This window comes from Fusarium poae, chromosome 3 (assembly GCF_019609905.1).
Source record: "Fusarium poae strain DAOMC 252244 chromosome 3, whole genome shotgun sequence".
NCBI lineage: Eukaryota > Fungi > Ascomycota > Sordariomycetes > Hypocreales > Nectriaceae > Fusarium > Fusarium poae.
The window spans coordinates 338069-353219 of record NC_058401.1 but is presented as its reverse complement, the minus strand read 5'-3'; the positions used below and the strand labels follow the sequence as shown (position 1 = coordinate 353219).

The window sequence follows — 15151 nt, the reverse complement described above, 5'->3', positions numbered from 1 at the left end:
ATATAGTCTAGCTTGCGATCTACGTTTCCGTGCCCGCGGAACCCGTCAGGCCCGTGTTCACTCGTAGACGACAACGTCATTTTCTAGGGTTCAGAACAAGCGATGAAGATCGTTGCGCGGGTCCCGAGTCCGTCTCGGTAGTGCAGAAGCTAAGCTTCAACCTAGCTATCCATTCGAGGGCTGGTGGGTTAGATGCCGAGGTTTCGATAAGGCCATTAAAATTTATTGGATAGCTGGATTCATCCAGGTTCGTTTATAACTGTGTAGCCGCGTTGCAGAACAGACTTTGAGATCATCAAGCTCGATACAAGTTGAAGAAGCATCTATCACAATGGAGCAACACACCAACGACACAAAGTTCTTTGATGTTATCATCATCGGTGCTGGAATATCTGGCATCAACGCAGCATACCGCCTACAAACAGAAGGCCCTTCGAATCTCACCTACGCCATACTTGAAGGTAGAGATTCCATTGGTGGCACTTGGGATCTATTCAAGTACCCTGGTATCCGATCAGACTCCGACATTTTCACCTTTGGCTTTCCCTGGAGTCCTTGGACACGTAATGAGTCTTTGGCCCCCGGAGAAGAGATCAAAGATTACATGATCGAATCAGCTCGCTCGGCCGGTATCGACCATCACATCTGTTACAAGCATTCTGTCAAACAAGCCAACTGGTCTACCAAGGACAAGAGATGGAACTTGGAGGTATTCAGCAACGGCGATGAGAAGCCCACCACGTTCCAAGCCAAATTCTTGCTTCTTGGAACTGGGTACTACGACTACCAGACACCTTTGCAGACCGTCATTCCTGGAATCGAGAGATTTCAAGGCAAAGTTATTCATCCCCAGTTCTGGCCTGAAGACTACGACTACACCAACAAAGACGTTGTAGTCATCGGAAGCGGCGCTACGGCCGTCACCATCGTTCCGTCTGTGGCAGACAAGGTCAAACGAGTCACCATGCTTCAACGGAGCCCCAGTTACATCTTTCCTCTCCCCTCAAGTAGCTTCTTCACGCGCCTTCTCTTCACCATTCTCCCCGCCAGCATCGCCCTCTTCATCAATCGTCTTCTATGGCTAGTGAGGAGCTATCTCACCACGGTTATGTGCAAGTCCTGCCCTGGACTAGCCAAGAAGATCATCAAGCACGTCACCATCAAACAACTACCTCCCAACGTCAAGTGGGATCCTCACTTCAAACCCCGCTATAACCCATGGGAGCAGCGCTTTTGTGCATGCTTGAACGGCGATTTCTTTGCTGCTATTCGTTCTGGAAAGGCAGATGTTGTGACCGACAAGATCAAGACTGTCACGGAGAAGACCATCGAGCTTGAATCGGGAGAGACGTTGCATCCTGATTTGATCGTCACGGCGACAGGTCTCAAGGTGCGCTTTGGAGGTGGTATCAGGTTCAGTATGGATGGCAGTGAGTTCAACGTCGCCGACAAGTTCGCCTGGAAGGCTGCCATGCTTGAGGATGTCCCCAACTTGCTTTTCATGACGGGATATGAGAACGCATCATGGACTCTGGGTGCCGATGTCAGCGCTCGACTATGTGTGCGTATCCTGCGAAAGATGGAAGAGAAGAAGGCAGTTGCTGTCATTCCACGTCTGACATCTTCAGAGGGCATGCCTGTGAAGCCAATGATGAGCTTATCCTCAACATATCTGAAGAATGCTGGGTCGGTGTTTCCCAAGGGTGGTACGGGGTTGTGGAGTCCCAAGTCAAATTACTTTTCGGACATGGCTGGTGCGAAATGGGGTGATATCACTACAGGGCTGGAGTATGTTTCATAGTTTGTTTGTACATATAGTAACTAGGTAGGTAACTATAATGCAGAAAGTAGATGCAGCTGTTCAAAAATTCTTGCTTCAATTATATAGAGATGTCAGTGAAGCGCCGCGATATGGACTCTTCCAGGTCTGATGATAGACCGCCATTTATGTTGGACAGGTCATTTTCTGATTCCGTGTCCCACGCCAGCTCTCTTTCTATGCTAACATTTAGGTAACGTATTGAGCTTTGATCAATGCTCTGCCGGGCTCGAAAGATTAGGTACAAGTCACCTGCAAGAAGTATTCTTGTGCATGATCGCTTGATGTCGACTTCGATGAAATCCGCATCAAGGGTTTCGGGTGTTCTGATCCAGCTATCCACTTGAGTTCCCACCAGACACCCTAATATGCTATCAGAACCCTGCATCTTGTCTCTACGAGATTTGACGCAGATGACGAATGGCGGCAGTTTCGCTTTCAGCTCAATATCTCGGTAGAGGATGAACGTTGTCGGAGCGACGTCGATGATGCTATTGAAGCTCTTGATAACAGTAGCATGAGCTCTGGGGTCAGATAAGGGAAGTATTTTGTCAACCGGATAGTCACTGCTGAGAACATAATTGGCGTGTTCTATAGGTAGTGACCTAAATCTGAATGTTGAGTTGAGACCTTCAGCCTTTGCCATGGATTTCGAAGCCCCGAATGATGTTTCCAATGGAACATATGCTTTAATAAGTATCGTTTCCGGTGGATCTGCCGGAGGCCCTCTCTCTCTGTTCTCAGAGTCGAACTGCCTCAATCTGTATGCCGATTCGTGATGCTGTCTCTCATGTTCTTCCGTAAGACATAAACGCAGCGGCATCAAACGTACTCTGAACCAACGACATCGATACCCGTTTTCCACTCTTTGATAACTACCAGAAGCCAGTTTCTTGATAGGTATCGCGATATATCCATCTTTATTACTGCATCGTAGTATGGCGAGCAGACACATTGCTTTCATCCCCTTGGAGTTTTGTCTAGCTGGCGTGATGACAAGGCTGTGGTCAACAGCTTTCACTGGGTGAACGTTCTTTGAGAATCGGACTGTACCGACTACATCGACGTCGTCTATTCCGCAGCTGAGGTTCTTGGGGTCGATTGGTAATGGACATAGTTTGACCAACACAGCTGATAAACTGACATTTTGCTTTGCCATATCATAAGGCGAATGGCTTTCAGGGTAGTCCTTTGGCGTCACAATGTCGTAAGAGTCTCTGAAGCAAGAGACTGATGGTGCTAAAAGACCTAGGAACTGGAAACCCCTTGCAGAAATTCCCTCCCTGGTGGAGTAGCCTTTATCTTGCAGTGGCTCCGTAGACCATGCGAATAGTGAATCGTCATTCGAGAGCTTCATTATCTCGACTTGAAGTCTATAAAACGCTTTCTGACCTTCTCCGTATATGAGAGGCATGTTGACGTCGAAGAGACCGAGGAGAGAATATGATTGATCTTCCAGTCTCGTAGTCTGCCGCACCGAAGCCCATGACATGATCATGGCAATGCTGACATGGTTCCACGTGTGTCCAACCAGAGTTTTGATGTCAATCTTTGTTATCTCCGAAATTGTCGCACTGAGAGTGGCTTTTGTACCGATCTCTCGCCAGTCGTTGGCCAGGAATATTACTTCATGTGGCGCTAGTAACTCTTGCAGTGTCCACCCACGCGTGAACCAGCGACTCTGGCGAAATGCAGATCCCTGAGACACAGGATTTTCCGTGCTCGGCACATCTTGAAGATATACATAGCATGCATCTGACTTTCGATACCATAGAAACATGGAGTTAATAGCCTCGGATAATTCCGCGCTTGATGTCTTGTCTATGCAGCAAGTGTCCACCCAAGCGTACTCAAATCCCTCATTCCTGGCTTTTGCACAGAACTCGACGATCTTTCTGTATCCTTTGGAGTCTTCTGAAAGAGAAAGTGACCCAGTCATTTGTTGGTAGGAGACTTCCTCGTTTGTCCAGACATGTGAGAGGATGGCGTATGCTGGCACTTCTCGACCTAGATCCCCAACGAAGGATTCCAACTCTAGAGTTTCGACATCGATGAGACGCATTGCTGATATGTATCGAGGCTTTCGAGATGGAAGATACCAGATTGGACTTCAATTCCTTGGCGCCAGTGGGGGTAGTAACGGGGTACATAGAGAGGACGATCGAAAGAGCCACGCTGAGATACGACTCAGCCTTACGTGTGGGTTAATAGAGAGAAGCGAAATCTGACAGTGGACGCACGTAATTGGTCTAAATCACCAACGTTTAGCGTCATTAATGGACCCCGCACTTGAGATTTGTGATGGTGTTGTTGGCAGCTATGTCCCCAAAACATGGCATACTAAAGAGGATTTCACGAGCCTTGGATTTATTGGAGCAAAGAAGAGGTGATCTATTTGTTCAGTCAAGCTGGATTACAGGATGACACGTGATTGGGAGCTCCTCCAACCCCTGCACCTTGGCTGACAGATGAGGTTAGACAGGGTTCCATTTCCTCATATCGCGTTTTAGCTGAGCTACTGAGCTACAGTCGAAGATAATACATTTTCACTGGAGAGACCTATTCTGTTTGAACAGTTTCGTATAAATGTTTTGTTATAGGACACGTCTACATACCCAGTCAGGTGGTGGACTGATATTGGTCTCAAAGCAAACGGACGCATGTTGCTCCAGTGGGCGAATTTCCATCAATTGTCAGGTCTTTAAGAGTTGGATCTTGCAGATAATTAAAATGATGGTTAATAAATCTTATCGTGTATGACAGCTCCAAATTGGTCCATGTGTACAGAATTGAGAAGTCTCAAAGCTGATGACCGAATAAGACAACTTCTAATCAAAACTTCCTAATACAGACAAGTGCGAATAAATCTCACTCTGACCTCTGCTTAGCTCCATCTCCCGCCATTTATATCCGCAGTCAGCTTACGTCTAGTACCAGCTACGTGGCTCAGCTTTGTTTCTGTGGAGCTTTGACGTCTATGTTTCACAGTTGAATAATCGACAATATTCCTAAATCGGAAAGGTGCTCAGCTAGATATCATTTCTAAGCCAAACATGACGGAATTGCTTCTCAAGTGCGGACCAGACGGCATGCAGCAATCTAAAACTTCAGCGCTCTATGGAGCTGAATTGGTTAAATGCCCAGAGGTTTAGATGAGCTAGGCATTTCGGCACTGCTTTAGATTGAATGAGGCTGGATATGGACATGATTACAGCTTTGCCGAACCTTGAAGAAACACATTTAAAAAGAGTATCGTCGCCCATTACATCGCAGACACTTCAACTTCACCTTCAACCAACTCACCATACAATCTGTCTTCCAATCTCAACAACACTTACTTTCGTTATCACATCATGAAGAGCATTTCTCTCCTCCTTCTCGCAGCCTCGTGGACTCAGGCTTTCCCCAAGCTCGAACACTATAATAGAGCGTTGTACTTTCTCGACAGTGACCCCAATGGTGCCTATGTAGTCTCTTTCGGAATGAAAAGAGATGGTACTTTGAGCGAGCCCTTGAGGACTTCCACTGGTGGCAATGGCATGATCGGCAACAACGTCAACGGCTCCGTCACAGCTGGTAAGTGTTGCAAAAGGAACACTTCCACAACTATACTAATATTCCTCACCAGACCCTTTATTCACCCAAGGTTCTATCGTTGTAGATGGGAACCTTTTGTTCACCGTCAACGCGGGGTCCAACACTATGGCTGCTTTCCACATCCCCAAGCATGATCCAGCTCATCTTAAGCTTATCAGAGAGCCTGTGGACACTGTCGGCACTACTCCCAACACTGTAGCTTACTCTCGCAAACACAGAATTGCGTGTGTAGCCAATACTGGAACTAAGCCCGGTGTCCAATGCTTCAGTGTTTCTGGCAGCAATGGTATCAAGCCAGTTGGCGGCCTTAGGTCCCTCCCGGTTCTGAATCAGACAAACCCTATCATGGGACCTCCCAACACTGTCTCGAACATCCTCTTCAACCCTTCCGAGACGGCCCTTTTCGTCGTTATCAAGGGCGATGGCATGCAGAACGGTTACATCTACGCCTACAAAGTCGAAAAGGGCATCGTGAGCGAGACGGCTGTCATCTCTCGGCCCGAGAATCTTCCCATACCTTTCGGCATGTCATTTTCCACCGACAACTCCGCCGTCGTCTCCACGCCTGCTTACGGTGCTGCAATTGTGTCCATCTCTAAGAACTTGAGAGTCAACACTCAAAGTATTCTCAACATCACGACGCAAAAGGCTACTTGCTGGACTGCCAGATCTCCTGAGACCGGATCCGTCTATCTTCTCGATGCGGCTGTCGCTGATATTGACGCGGTCAACACAGAGACCAAGGCTATTAGCCGCACTCTCCCTGGGTATGAGCAGGGTATGGGGAACTTTGACGGTATTGTTTCTGGGTCAAAGTTGTACGTACTTCAGGGTGCTCCAGTTGTCGCTATCTTTAACCTCGAGAATCCTTCTTACGGTCCTCAAGTTGTTGACTTGAAGGGTTTGGGTAACCGTGCCTCTTGGACTGGCATGGCGGTGTATGCTTAATAATCATGACGCTAGATTATGGTTATTCCGCAGAAACTTCTTCGTAGCTTGACGACTTTATGATCATGTTATGGTTCCATTATCTGTCGTTTTTTCTTCCTTTCTTCCATAGCATTTGGCTTCTCTTTTTGGGCGGCAAAATCCCCTTCATGCTGTCATCGGTAGCCTGTTTATTTTTTTACACTTTTAAATAGATTCATATGGTGAATTGCAATACAAGTCCCATTGCAGCAGTAACTAATGCTTGCAAGGTGAATGTTATGATCGGTGCTTTACCCACTTTGTCAGTCAGATGTCCCACTCCACGACTTTGAACTCTCCTACTAAGCTCTTGATATTTGTTCATCTTACTGCATTCAAGCCACGGCAATGTTTGCGCAAATCCATCATTGTCTGGGAAACGAAATAAGGAAGTCGTAGACATCACTAGACTCTCTAATCATTTTAAAGACACGATACGCATCGGCTGACTTGGCCACATACGAAGCATCGTGGCTCTCTCATCCCGTTGAGTCCGAAATGACTATTGCGTCACCTTTCCCTTTCGAGGATATGTTAAGGCCTTACAGTACCATTGAGCCACAGCTCAGTGACAGCCTTGGTGGAGTCTACAATTTGGTCGCAGTCTTCCTCACATGACATTCAAAGGCTGTGCCCGTCACATGAGACGTTCGTACTTTAGGTTTGCCGACTAGGCGAACCAAGTCATCATGTTGGAATAATTTGAACATGTTGATCTCTTGTCATGCCTATTCCCAAGTCCATGGTTCATATTCCACTCCACATACCCCAACGCAGGCCTGCGGACACAGCCTTGCCTGAACTCTACGTGTAAACTCATTAAATAAAGATTATCCGTATCTCAATACTACATATCAAAATGTCAAACATGGTGTCGTCTCCACGGTATTTGTTTTTGTTCTGCTTCATTGGAAAACCTTATCTGCAGGGACCTTTTGTAAATGAAAGTTTGTTTATAAGCCACAAATACGGGATCTAGCATTTCTGCGCAAAGAAAAGAAGTATACACATTGATTTGAGTATAGCTTGATCTGAAAGGTCTTTTGGGATATCGGATTTCGCGTCGGAAACAGAAGGTAGATAAAATAAAGTATCTGTGAAGCTTTGGAGAATACGATCGGTATCCCACTTTGGTGGCGATGATGCGCTGCAGGGTAAGACAGCTTCAATCATCCCACCCACTTAATGAGCTACCAATACACCTCGACTTTAGGCCATCCATGGTCATGATACTACATTGATCAGAATGGTCTCGAAACAAATATCACATGTTGATTCATATGATACTGTATGCATGTTGCTGCATCTTGAGTTACTCATCATCCCACCATCCCGCTCGGGTGATTGACTGCATGAATTGATGTTGTGCTGGACAAGGATCCAAAACGGAACCTGATCCGGCTTCTGGAAGAGGCAGGTTCTGTTGTCCGCTGTCAAATGCCGACGGAGATGACGTGTGGATAACAGCGACATGATTATTACTGATAAATCATCGTGCGTTCGCTTCCGCCAGATCAAACTGTCAAACTGTTTCAGAAATTCTTGATACGCGAACTGCAACCTAAAGCACGACCACAACAAAGTCAAGCTTGGACCTCGGTTACCAACTGCAGTACATACATACATAGTAATAGGTACCGTCTTGCGAATTGCTTCTTCTCCTGGTGACATTCGGCCGAGTTTAATGTTTGAGTTGAGTGGATAAATTAACCATTTCCCCCCCCCTTGTAAGGCTGCTACCTCCAATTCAACCACTCACAAGAAACGGAGTATGCCGCGCAATGCTTTTGGTGCGTGCCCGTGTTATTGCAGGAGACCCCCACAGGCTACAGTCGCATTGCAGTGTCAACCGAACAAGGGGACCCCTGAAATAGGGAGGGTTACAGTGTAAAGGGGGATGAAAATGCCAAGATGCAAGTTTAGTTTTGTTTTTGTTCCAAGACAAAAAAACCAGATTTGAACGACCTACGTTATTAAAGTTTCGGTTGATTGACCAGGATGAGTCTTTCCATCGTCGATCACGGCGCCGGCGAAAAGGGAAAATCTTGTAGTGAAAACTCAATCTGGGAAAAACTCAATCGGTAGACAATAAATAGTCTACACTAAGGAAATTGACGGGATAATAATAGACGACTCGGTCTTATAAACGTGTAGAAAGACCGTGGAGAATTCATGACCGAGATTTGACAAAACTTTAAAATTAATTCATCATGGTAAATATATGTATTGTTCCTTTTTCCATCAATACAGTTACGGAAAAGTATGGAGATTAATTTAAGAATGCTTGAATGTTGGCGCCCTCTTTTGAAGGAAAGACTGGATTCCCTCTTGAAAGTCATTTAGGCCGAAAGTCGAGTAGTACAGGGCCTTTTCATGGGTCATGCCAGCACTCAGTGTACTATTTTCCACTAAACAACAAGTTAGTATTACCGTATGTACGTACTAGGTAACTAAGTGACAGTGGATCAGCAACATAAGACATGGAACATACCTGTCAACACGGCTTGTTTAGCCGTTTTAATAACTGGTCCCGAAAGCTTTGCAATCTTTTCGGCTAGAGCCATCGCGGCAGGCAAGACATCCGCCTTGGGGAAAACCTTGGTAACGACTCCAAGACGTTCGAATTCTGCGCCGCTGGCAGGTTCACCGGTCAATACGAATTCCATTGCCTAGAAGAGAAAGTAAGTTATCATGATCACATGTGAATTTGTCTTGTAAAGTTTATGCAATGTGACGACCTGACGGTGTATGTATAAACTAACCTTGTGCTTGCCCAGGGCACGTGCCAGACGCTGTGTACCCCCAGCTCCAGGGATCGTTCCAATCTTGACTTCGGGAAGACCAAACATGGCATCTTCGGCGGCGTAGATGATGTCGCACTGTAGAACGAACGGTAAAATAAGCTTAACAGGTTCACATATTGGGAATCTCCGTGAGGACCTACTGCAAGAGAAATCTCGAATCCACCGCCAAGCTATACGTATCTGGTTAGCATCGACAAAAGCCGGCGAGATGAGAATGCACGAACCGCATAGCCTACAACGGCAGCGATGATGGGTTTAGTGAATCGGTCAAGCGCATCTGTCAGATCCTTGAGAAAAGCGATCTGATGAGCTTTAGAGGTTGAAAGCTCAACAAGCTCATTGAGATCCATTCCAGCTATTGTTGTTAGTGGTGGAACAGGTACTGACTGATCTTCAGGAACCTACCGCAGAAATGTCCCTCTGGTCCACCAGTCAGAACAACAGCGCGGACAGTCTCCACTGAGTCAAGGTAGGCTAAAGTGGCTACTATCTCATCAATTGTCTTTTGCGCGAAAGCATTGCGCTTTGCAGGTCTGTTGAACTGGATGGTAGCAACGCCAGTCTCTTCAACGACAGAGAGCTTGAGGTCTGTAAGGTTGTCCATTGTGATACCGTAATGATACAATAGTAGGGTAGGGGAGAAAAAAAAAGAAAATAAGATGATGATGCAAAACTGCCTTGCTTCTGCGACAAGACATCAAGTTTATGTTCAACTTTATCACAGTGAAGCGCGCCATGCTACAATAATCCGCATAAAAAGGAAAACTCTCAAGTTTCAACCAAGTGGAGAGAGAGAACCTTGTCACAGGTTCCGGAACGGTCGTTTCGGCATTTGAGGTAGGCGAACCCGTCCATCCCTGTCGCTGTCAACGGTTTTGTTTGCCGTTTTGGTGAAGACCAAGTTGATTACCATTTCCTGACTCATATCAGTAAACGGCAGCTCGTCATTTCAAAACTGACAGCCGTTGTATGTAGCTATTGAACCCGGTAAACATGGCAATGCATCCGTTTCAGGGACCCCCTGCTTTTTGAAAAGGTGGGTGTGTGTATTAGTCTATGTCTCCGCCCCGAACGGTAAGCTGAATCGTTTCTTTTTCTTCTTTATTCCACTGACAGCAGTGGAACTTGCGTCACTCCGTATCGTTTTGGGACGACATACAATCTAGCCCTCCGGTAATTCTGATTGGACAATTCCTTGGATGCAAAAAAATTACATGGGAGTCAGGATAAGATACGAACAGCTTCAAAGCCCTGACCCTTCCAAGTCGCAGCTGAGTCGGGGCGGCTGCATTTTCCTCTTGCGGCATAACAAGACCACGGAGGTCTATGCATCTCGTTCCAAAAGATCTAACTAATGCAACCTTGTTCTGAAATACCCACTAGGTAAAAAAAAAAAAAAGGATAATACGATGAGTTAAACTCAAGGTCTGTGGCGCAGGGCAGTTGATTTACGAATCGCCACCAGGGATACCAGTCCACTTCACCCAAGCGACGAAACAACAGAATACGATAAGAAGATTCTTATTCTGAAATAGTCTTTTATTAGGTAATTTTCAAGGTATAAGTCCTAAAGTATATATATAAAATTAACTTATAAAAAAATATAGTTTTTAAACCTAGATATTAATATAGGTCTAGTCTAAAGGTATATATTATAACTTATAAAGTTAAAATTATAATAATTACTATAAAAGCTTTTATTCCTTTTAAAGATTAATAATTATTAAATATTTCTTTATTAATATTAATATTAATATTAATAAAATTATATAATTATATAATTATTATATAAAATAATAGACTTTAAAGTCTTTATTAACCCTAGCTATATATTAAACTAAAGAATTATTTATAAAAGCTTAGCCTTTATAATTAATTTTACTTTAAAAAAAAGAAATTAATTAAAAAAGTCTAAGGCCTTTAATAACCTTTTAAATAACTTTCTTTTTAATACTTAAGGTTAATATATTATTAATATAAATAATAATTAGATTATTATCTTTATTTTTTTTAATTATAAGGCCTTTAGCTATATAATTAATTATTAAGCTAATAAATTAAAGTTTAAATTTTTACTATATAAAGAGAAAAAGGCCTTAAAGGCCTTTTATAGAATAAAGTATAATAATAATATTAATATATTAAAAAGTAAAATACTTTAAATAGAGTTACTTTTTAATCTTTAGAATAATCTTTAAAATAATTTTTAATAAAAAGAATAAGTTATTAATAATTTATAAGGTATTTAGCGAAAGTAATATTATTAAAAAGTTTATTAAATTAGAATTTATTATATTAAGAATTCTATAAAGTTAAAGGAGGAAGGTTCTAGGGAGGAAGGGAAAAAGCTTATAATTAATGCCGTAGCTTTTAACACGATAAAGTTCAACACAATGGTTCCGAAACAGTGCATCGGAAGGGGGGGCGACCAGCGGTAATTTTTCCAGTTCGGACAATGCATCTCGTTTCCCTGGCATGGGGCACCATCTGGAGCCGTGTCTGGGGTTTATTACTTAAGTGCTTCTTCCCAAATGTGCAAAGACGTTTCTATGTGGTGTGTGTGGTGTGATGTGCCTGTCGATCTTGTGATTCTTCCTATTATCCCGACCCCCATTCACCATGTCTTCTTTCTCTTTTAGCTCTCTCGAGAACCTCTCCCTGGCGGATAGAGTATTGTTCAACAAGTTCAGCAAGGGCGTCGAGTGTCCCATCCCGTACGATGTCGCACACCACGCGTTCGAGGCGGTTGCGCAGGCGCATCCTGACCTTATAGCGGTCCGGCACTACGATGGAACCACAATCACATATGCCGAACTCGACCGACGAGCTAATATGCTCGCCAACGAGCTCATCTCCACATACGGATTGAGGATCGGTGATCGTGTGGTGTTGGTCTACTCGCGATGTATCGAGATGGTTGTGTTCATCATGGCTGTTCTCAAAGCTGGTGGACAATACGTGCCATTGGATGGCGGTATTGTCACTGATGACACTCTGGGTTTCGACATTGCCGACTCTGACGCCCCAGTTGTCCTCTGTCTTCCCAAGTTCTTCGAAAAGGTCGTTCGAAGTGTTCCAGATGATAGACGGAACATGGTCAATGTGGTTGACCTTGATGCCACTTCACCCCTCTGGAATATGGGAAACCCATCAAATCCCATGGTCGACGTTAACACTGACGACGGCGCATATGTCATCTACACATCTGGCACTACTGGCCGACCCAAGGGTGTGGACGTCCGACATAGAGGCGTCACCAACACACTATTGGCAGAGCCTTCCAAGCTGGGCATTCGTCCTGGAAGGAATGTGGCACAGCAGCTCAACGTTGCCTTTGACATGTGTAAGTTTATCTCTCTAGACACGTTATCATGGCTAATTGACGAGAACAGGCGCATGGGAGATTCTAGGTACCATGATGAACGGCGGTACACTCCACATTCGAGGCAGTGGTCTCCAACCCTGGACAGAATGTCTTCAACGCTGCGACACCATCATCGCTACACCCTCCGTCGTCCTCAAGTACATGCCCAACGTTGAAGACTTCCCCAACGTCGACACCATCGCTGTCGGTGGCGAGCCTTGTCCTTTGGCTCTCGCCGAGAAGTGGGCTCCTCACATTAATTTCTGGAACGTTTGCGGACCTACAGAGATTAGCATGCTCAACACATGTCATCTTCATCGACCTGGTATTCCACTGTCAATTGGAAAGCCCAATCCCAACACCAACGTTTACATCTTGGATGACAATGAAGATCCTGTTCCCGTCGGTCAGCCTGGTGTCATGTGGGCAGGAGGTCCTGGTGTTTCGGCGGGTTACATCAATCTTCCCGAACTGACAGCTACGCGATACAAGTTGGACAAGTTTACCAACGACGGGTAAGTGGGATAAACACTTGACTTTGCGATATCTTGACTAACATTACTCACAGAACCATGATGTTCAACACTGGCGATCTCGCTCAGTGGCTTGAAGACGGCAGCCTTCTACCCCTCGGACGCAAAGACGACCAGGTCAAGATCCAGGGTTTCCGAGTCGAACTCGACGGTGTTTCCCGATCCATCGAAACAACCCCCGGTGTCATCAAAGGCTGCGCTCTCAAGATCGAAAACGCACTTTGGGGATTCTACTCTTCCGAAACCCCAATCGACGAAGGCCAGCTGAAGACTGCCGTCGGCAAGTCCCAGCCTTTCTACGCCGTCCCATCAATCTGGAAACATCTTCCCGTTCTCGAACTCACACCGAATGGAAAGGTCGACAAGCGCGCTTTGATGAAGATTGCCACCGAGGGCGCACTGATTGACTCTTTGGGTCTGACCGTGGAGGATAAGCCCAGACCCCAGACCTTGTGGCCTTCTCAAGAGCGTTTGATGTCGATGACGAGTTCAAGCGATAGGACTATCGTTGGTATAGACAATAGCATCATGAGAGATCTCGAAAAGGACGACAAGCCTCTGGTGGACGAGTACAACGAGGAAGAGTTCCCTCTTCCTGAGAAGAATGGTGTTCACGGATGGAGATGGCTACGACACACTGCCTTTTCAGCATACCGCAAGCTCTTTGGCTTCATCTTCATCACCAACCTGACAATTCTCATCATTCTACTTGTCAACAGCCGCGATAACGATTACTACCCCAAGCCCACACACGTGGCCACAGCTGTTGCCTCGAATCTCCTTGCCGCAGTCCTCGTCCGACAAGAGTACGTCGTCAACGCCATCTTCTTCACCTGTTCCCGCGTCCCGACCTCATTCCCGCTGTCCATCCGTCGCCATTTCGCTCGCGTGTATCACAACGGTGGTGTCCACTCCGGCTGCGCTGTCTCGGCTACAGCATGGTGGTTCATGTACACTATTTCGGTCACTCGCGACTTTTTGTCTGAGAAGCACCCGGCTCAGATCAAGTCAGTCGTTCTCGCTCTGACGTATGTCATTCTAGGGTTTCTTTGCTTCATCCTCGCTATGGCTTGGCCTTCTATTCGTATGAAGATGCACGATCAATTTGAGTGGACGCATCGGTTTGTTGGGTGGACTTCTGTTGCTCTTGTGTGGGCGCACGTTTTTGTGTCCACAGCAGCTTCTGCGACGGGACCGTTGGGCCCAGCTTTGGCTCAGAGCCCAACGATTTGGCTGCTTTCGCTCATCACATTCTGCATCGCCCTTCCCTGGACTAGACTTCGACGTGTCAAGGTTGTTCCGGAGCCTTTGTCAAAGCATGCTGTTCGTCTTCACTTTGACTTTGACACACCTCCACCTTGTTCATCTCGCGGTGTTCGGATCACTGATCGGCCTCTGGTTGAGTGGCATGCCTTTGCAGCCATTCCCGAACCCAGTGGTAAGGGTTTCTCCATTGTTGTCTCCAAGGCCGGAGACTGGACAAAGCGCATTATCGAGAACCCTCCGACATCTATCTGGACACGAGGAACGCCGGCCTCTGGAGTTCTCGCCATCGCACCTCTCTTCAAGAAGGTTGTTCTCGTGGCCACTGGTTCTGGTATCGGACCTTGTTTACCAGTGATCATGGAGCGACGCGTTCCATGCAAGGTAGTCTGGTCAACCAAGAACCCTCTCTCAACATACGGTCAAGGTATTCTCGACACAATTCTGGCTTGTGATCCTGATGCTACTATCTGGGATACCGACGCGAAGGGTAGACCGGATATGGTGAAGTTGGCGTATCAGGCTTACAAGGAGAGTGGCGCTGAGTGTGTTTGTATTATTTCCAACAGATCTGTTACAGCAAAGGTGGTTTATGGGCTTGAGAGTCGAGGTATTCCGGCGTATGGTCCTATTCTTGATTCCTAATCTGTGGAATTGTTGTTTTTTCTTTGTTTTTTCTTTGTTTTTTCTTTGTTTTTTCTTTGTTTTTTCTTTGTTTTTCTATACTGTACCAGCCAGCCATCCTTTTGTCGATGCGATGAGGTTTCTCGTCTGCATGTTTTTATTTAGGATAAATTAAAAA

The 15151-nt window shown here is 45.6% G+C and overlaps 5 protein-coding genes across 5 annotated transcripts; 3 read left to right on the top strand and 2 right to left on the bottom strand.

Annotated features, from left to right (window-relative positions):
* Positions 1-331: 331 nt before the first annotated feature.
* On the top strand, positions 332-1801 carry FPOAC1_007478 (uncharacterized protein; the record flags this gene model as incomplete). Its single annotated transcript, XM_044851939.1, has 1 exon — positions 332-1801. The coding sequence occupies one exon, from the start codon at positions 332-334 to the stop codon at positions 1799-1801; it is 1470 nt and encodes a 489-aa protein (XP_044704609.1).
* A 79-nt stretch (positions 1802-1880) lies between these two features.
* FPOAC1_007477 (uncharacterized protein) lies at positions 1881-3881 on the bottom strand (the record flags this gene model as incomplete). The annotated part of the gene is made up of 1 exon (XM_044851938.1): positions 1881-3881. The coding sequence occupies one exon, from the start codon at positions 3879-3881 to the stop codon at positions 1881-1883; it is 2001 nt and encodes a 666-aa protein (XP_044704608.1).
* A 1291-nt stretch (positions 3882-5172) lies between these two features.
* FPOAC1_007476 (uncharacterized protein) lies at positions 5173-6364 on the top strand (the record flags this gene model as incomplete). Its single annotated transcript, XM_044851937.1, has 2 exons — positions 5173-5395; positions 5448-6364. The coding sequence occupies 2 exons, from the start codon at positions 5173-5175 to the stop codon at positions 6362-6364; spliced, it is 1140 nt and encodes a 379-aa protein (XP_044704607.1).
* A 2295-nt stretch (positions 6365-8659) lies between these two features.
* FPOAC1_007475 (uncharacterized protein) lies at positions 8660-9793 on the bottom strand (the record flags this gene model as incomplete). The annotated part of the gene is made up of 6 exons (XM_044851936.1): positions 8660-8793; positions 8877-9054; positions 9148-9264; positions 9330-9359; positions 9414-9544; positions 9595-9793. The coding sequence occupies 6 exons, from the start codon at positions 9791-9793 to the stop codon at positions 8660-8662; spliced, it is 789 nt and encodes a 262-aa protein (XP_044704606.1).
* Positions 9794-11808: 2015 nt separating this feature from the next.
* Positions 11809-14994, top strand: FPOAC1_007474 (uncharacterized protein; the record flags this gene model as incomplete). Its single annotated transcript, XM_044851935.1, has 3 exons — positions 11809-12532; positions 12582-13068; positions 13122-14994. 3 exons carry the CDS (start codon positions 11809-11811, stop codon positions 14992-14994), a joined length of 3084 nt encoding a protein of 1027 aa, XP_044704605.1.
* Between the last annotated feature and the right edge of the window lie 157 nt (positions 14995-15151).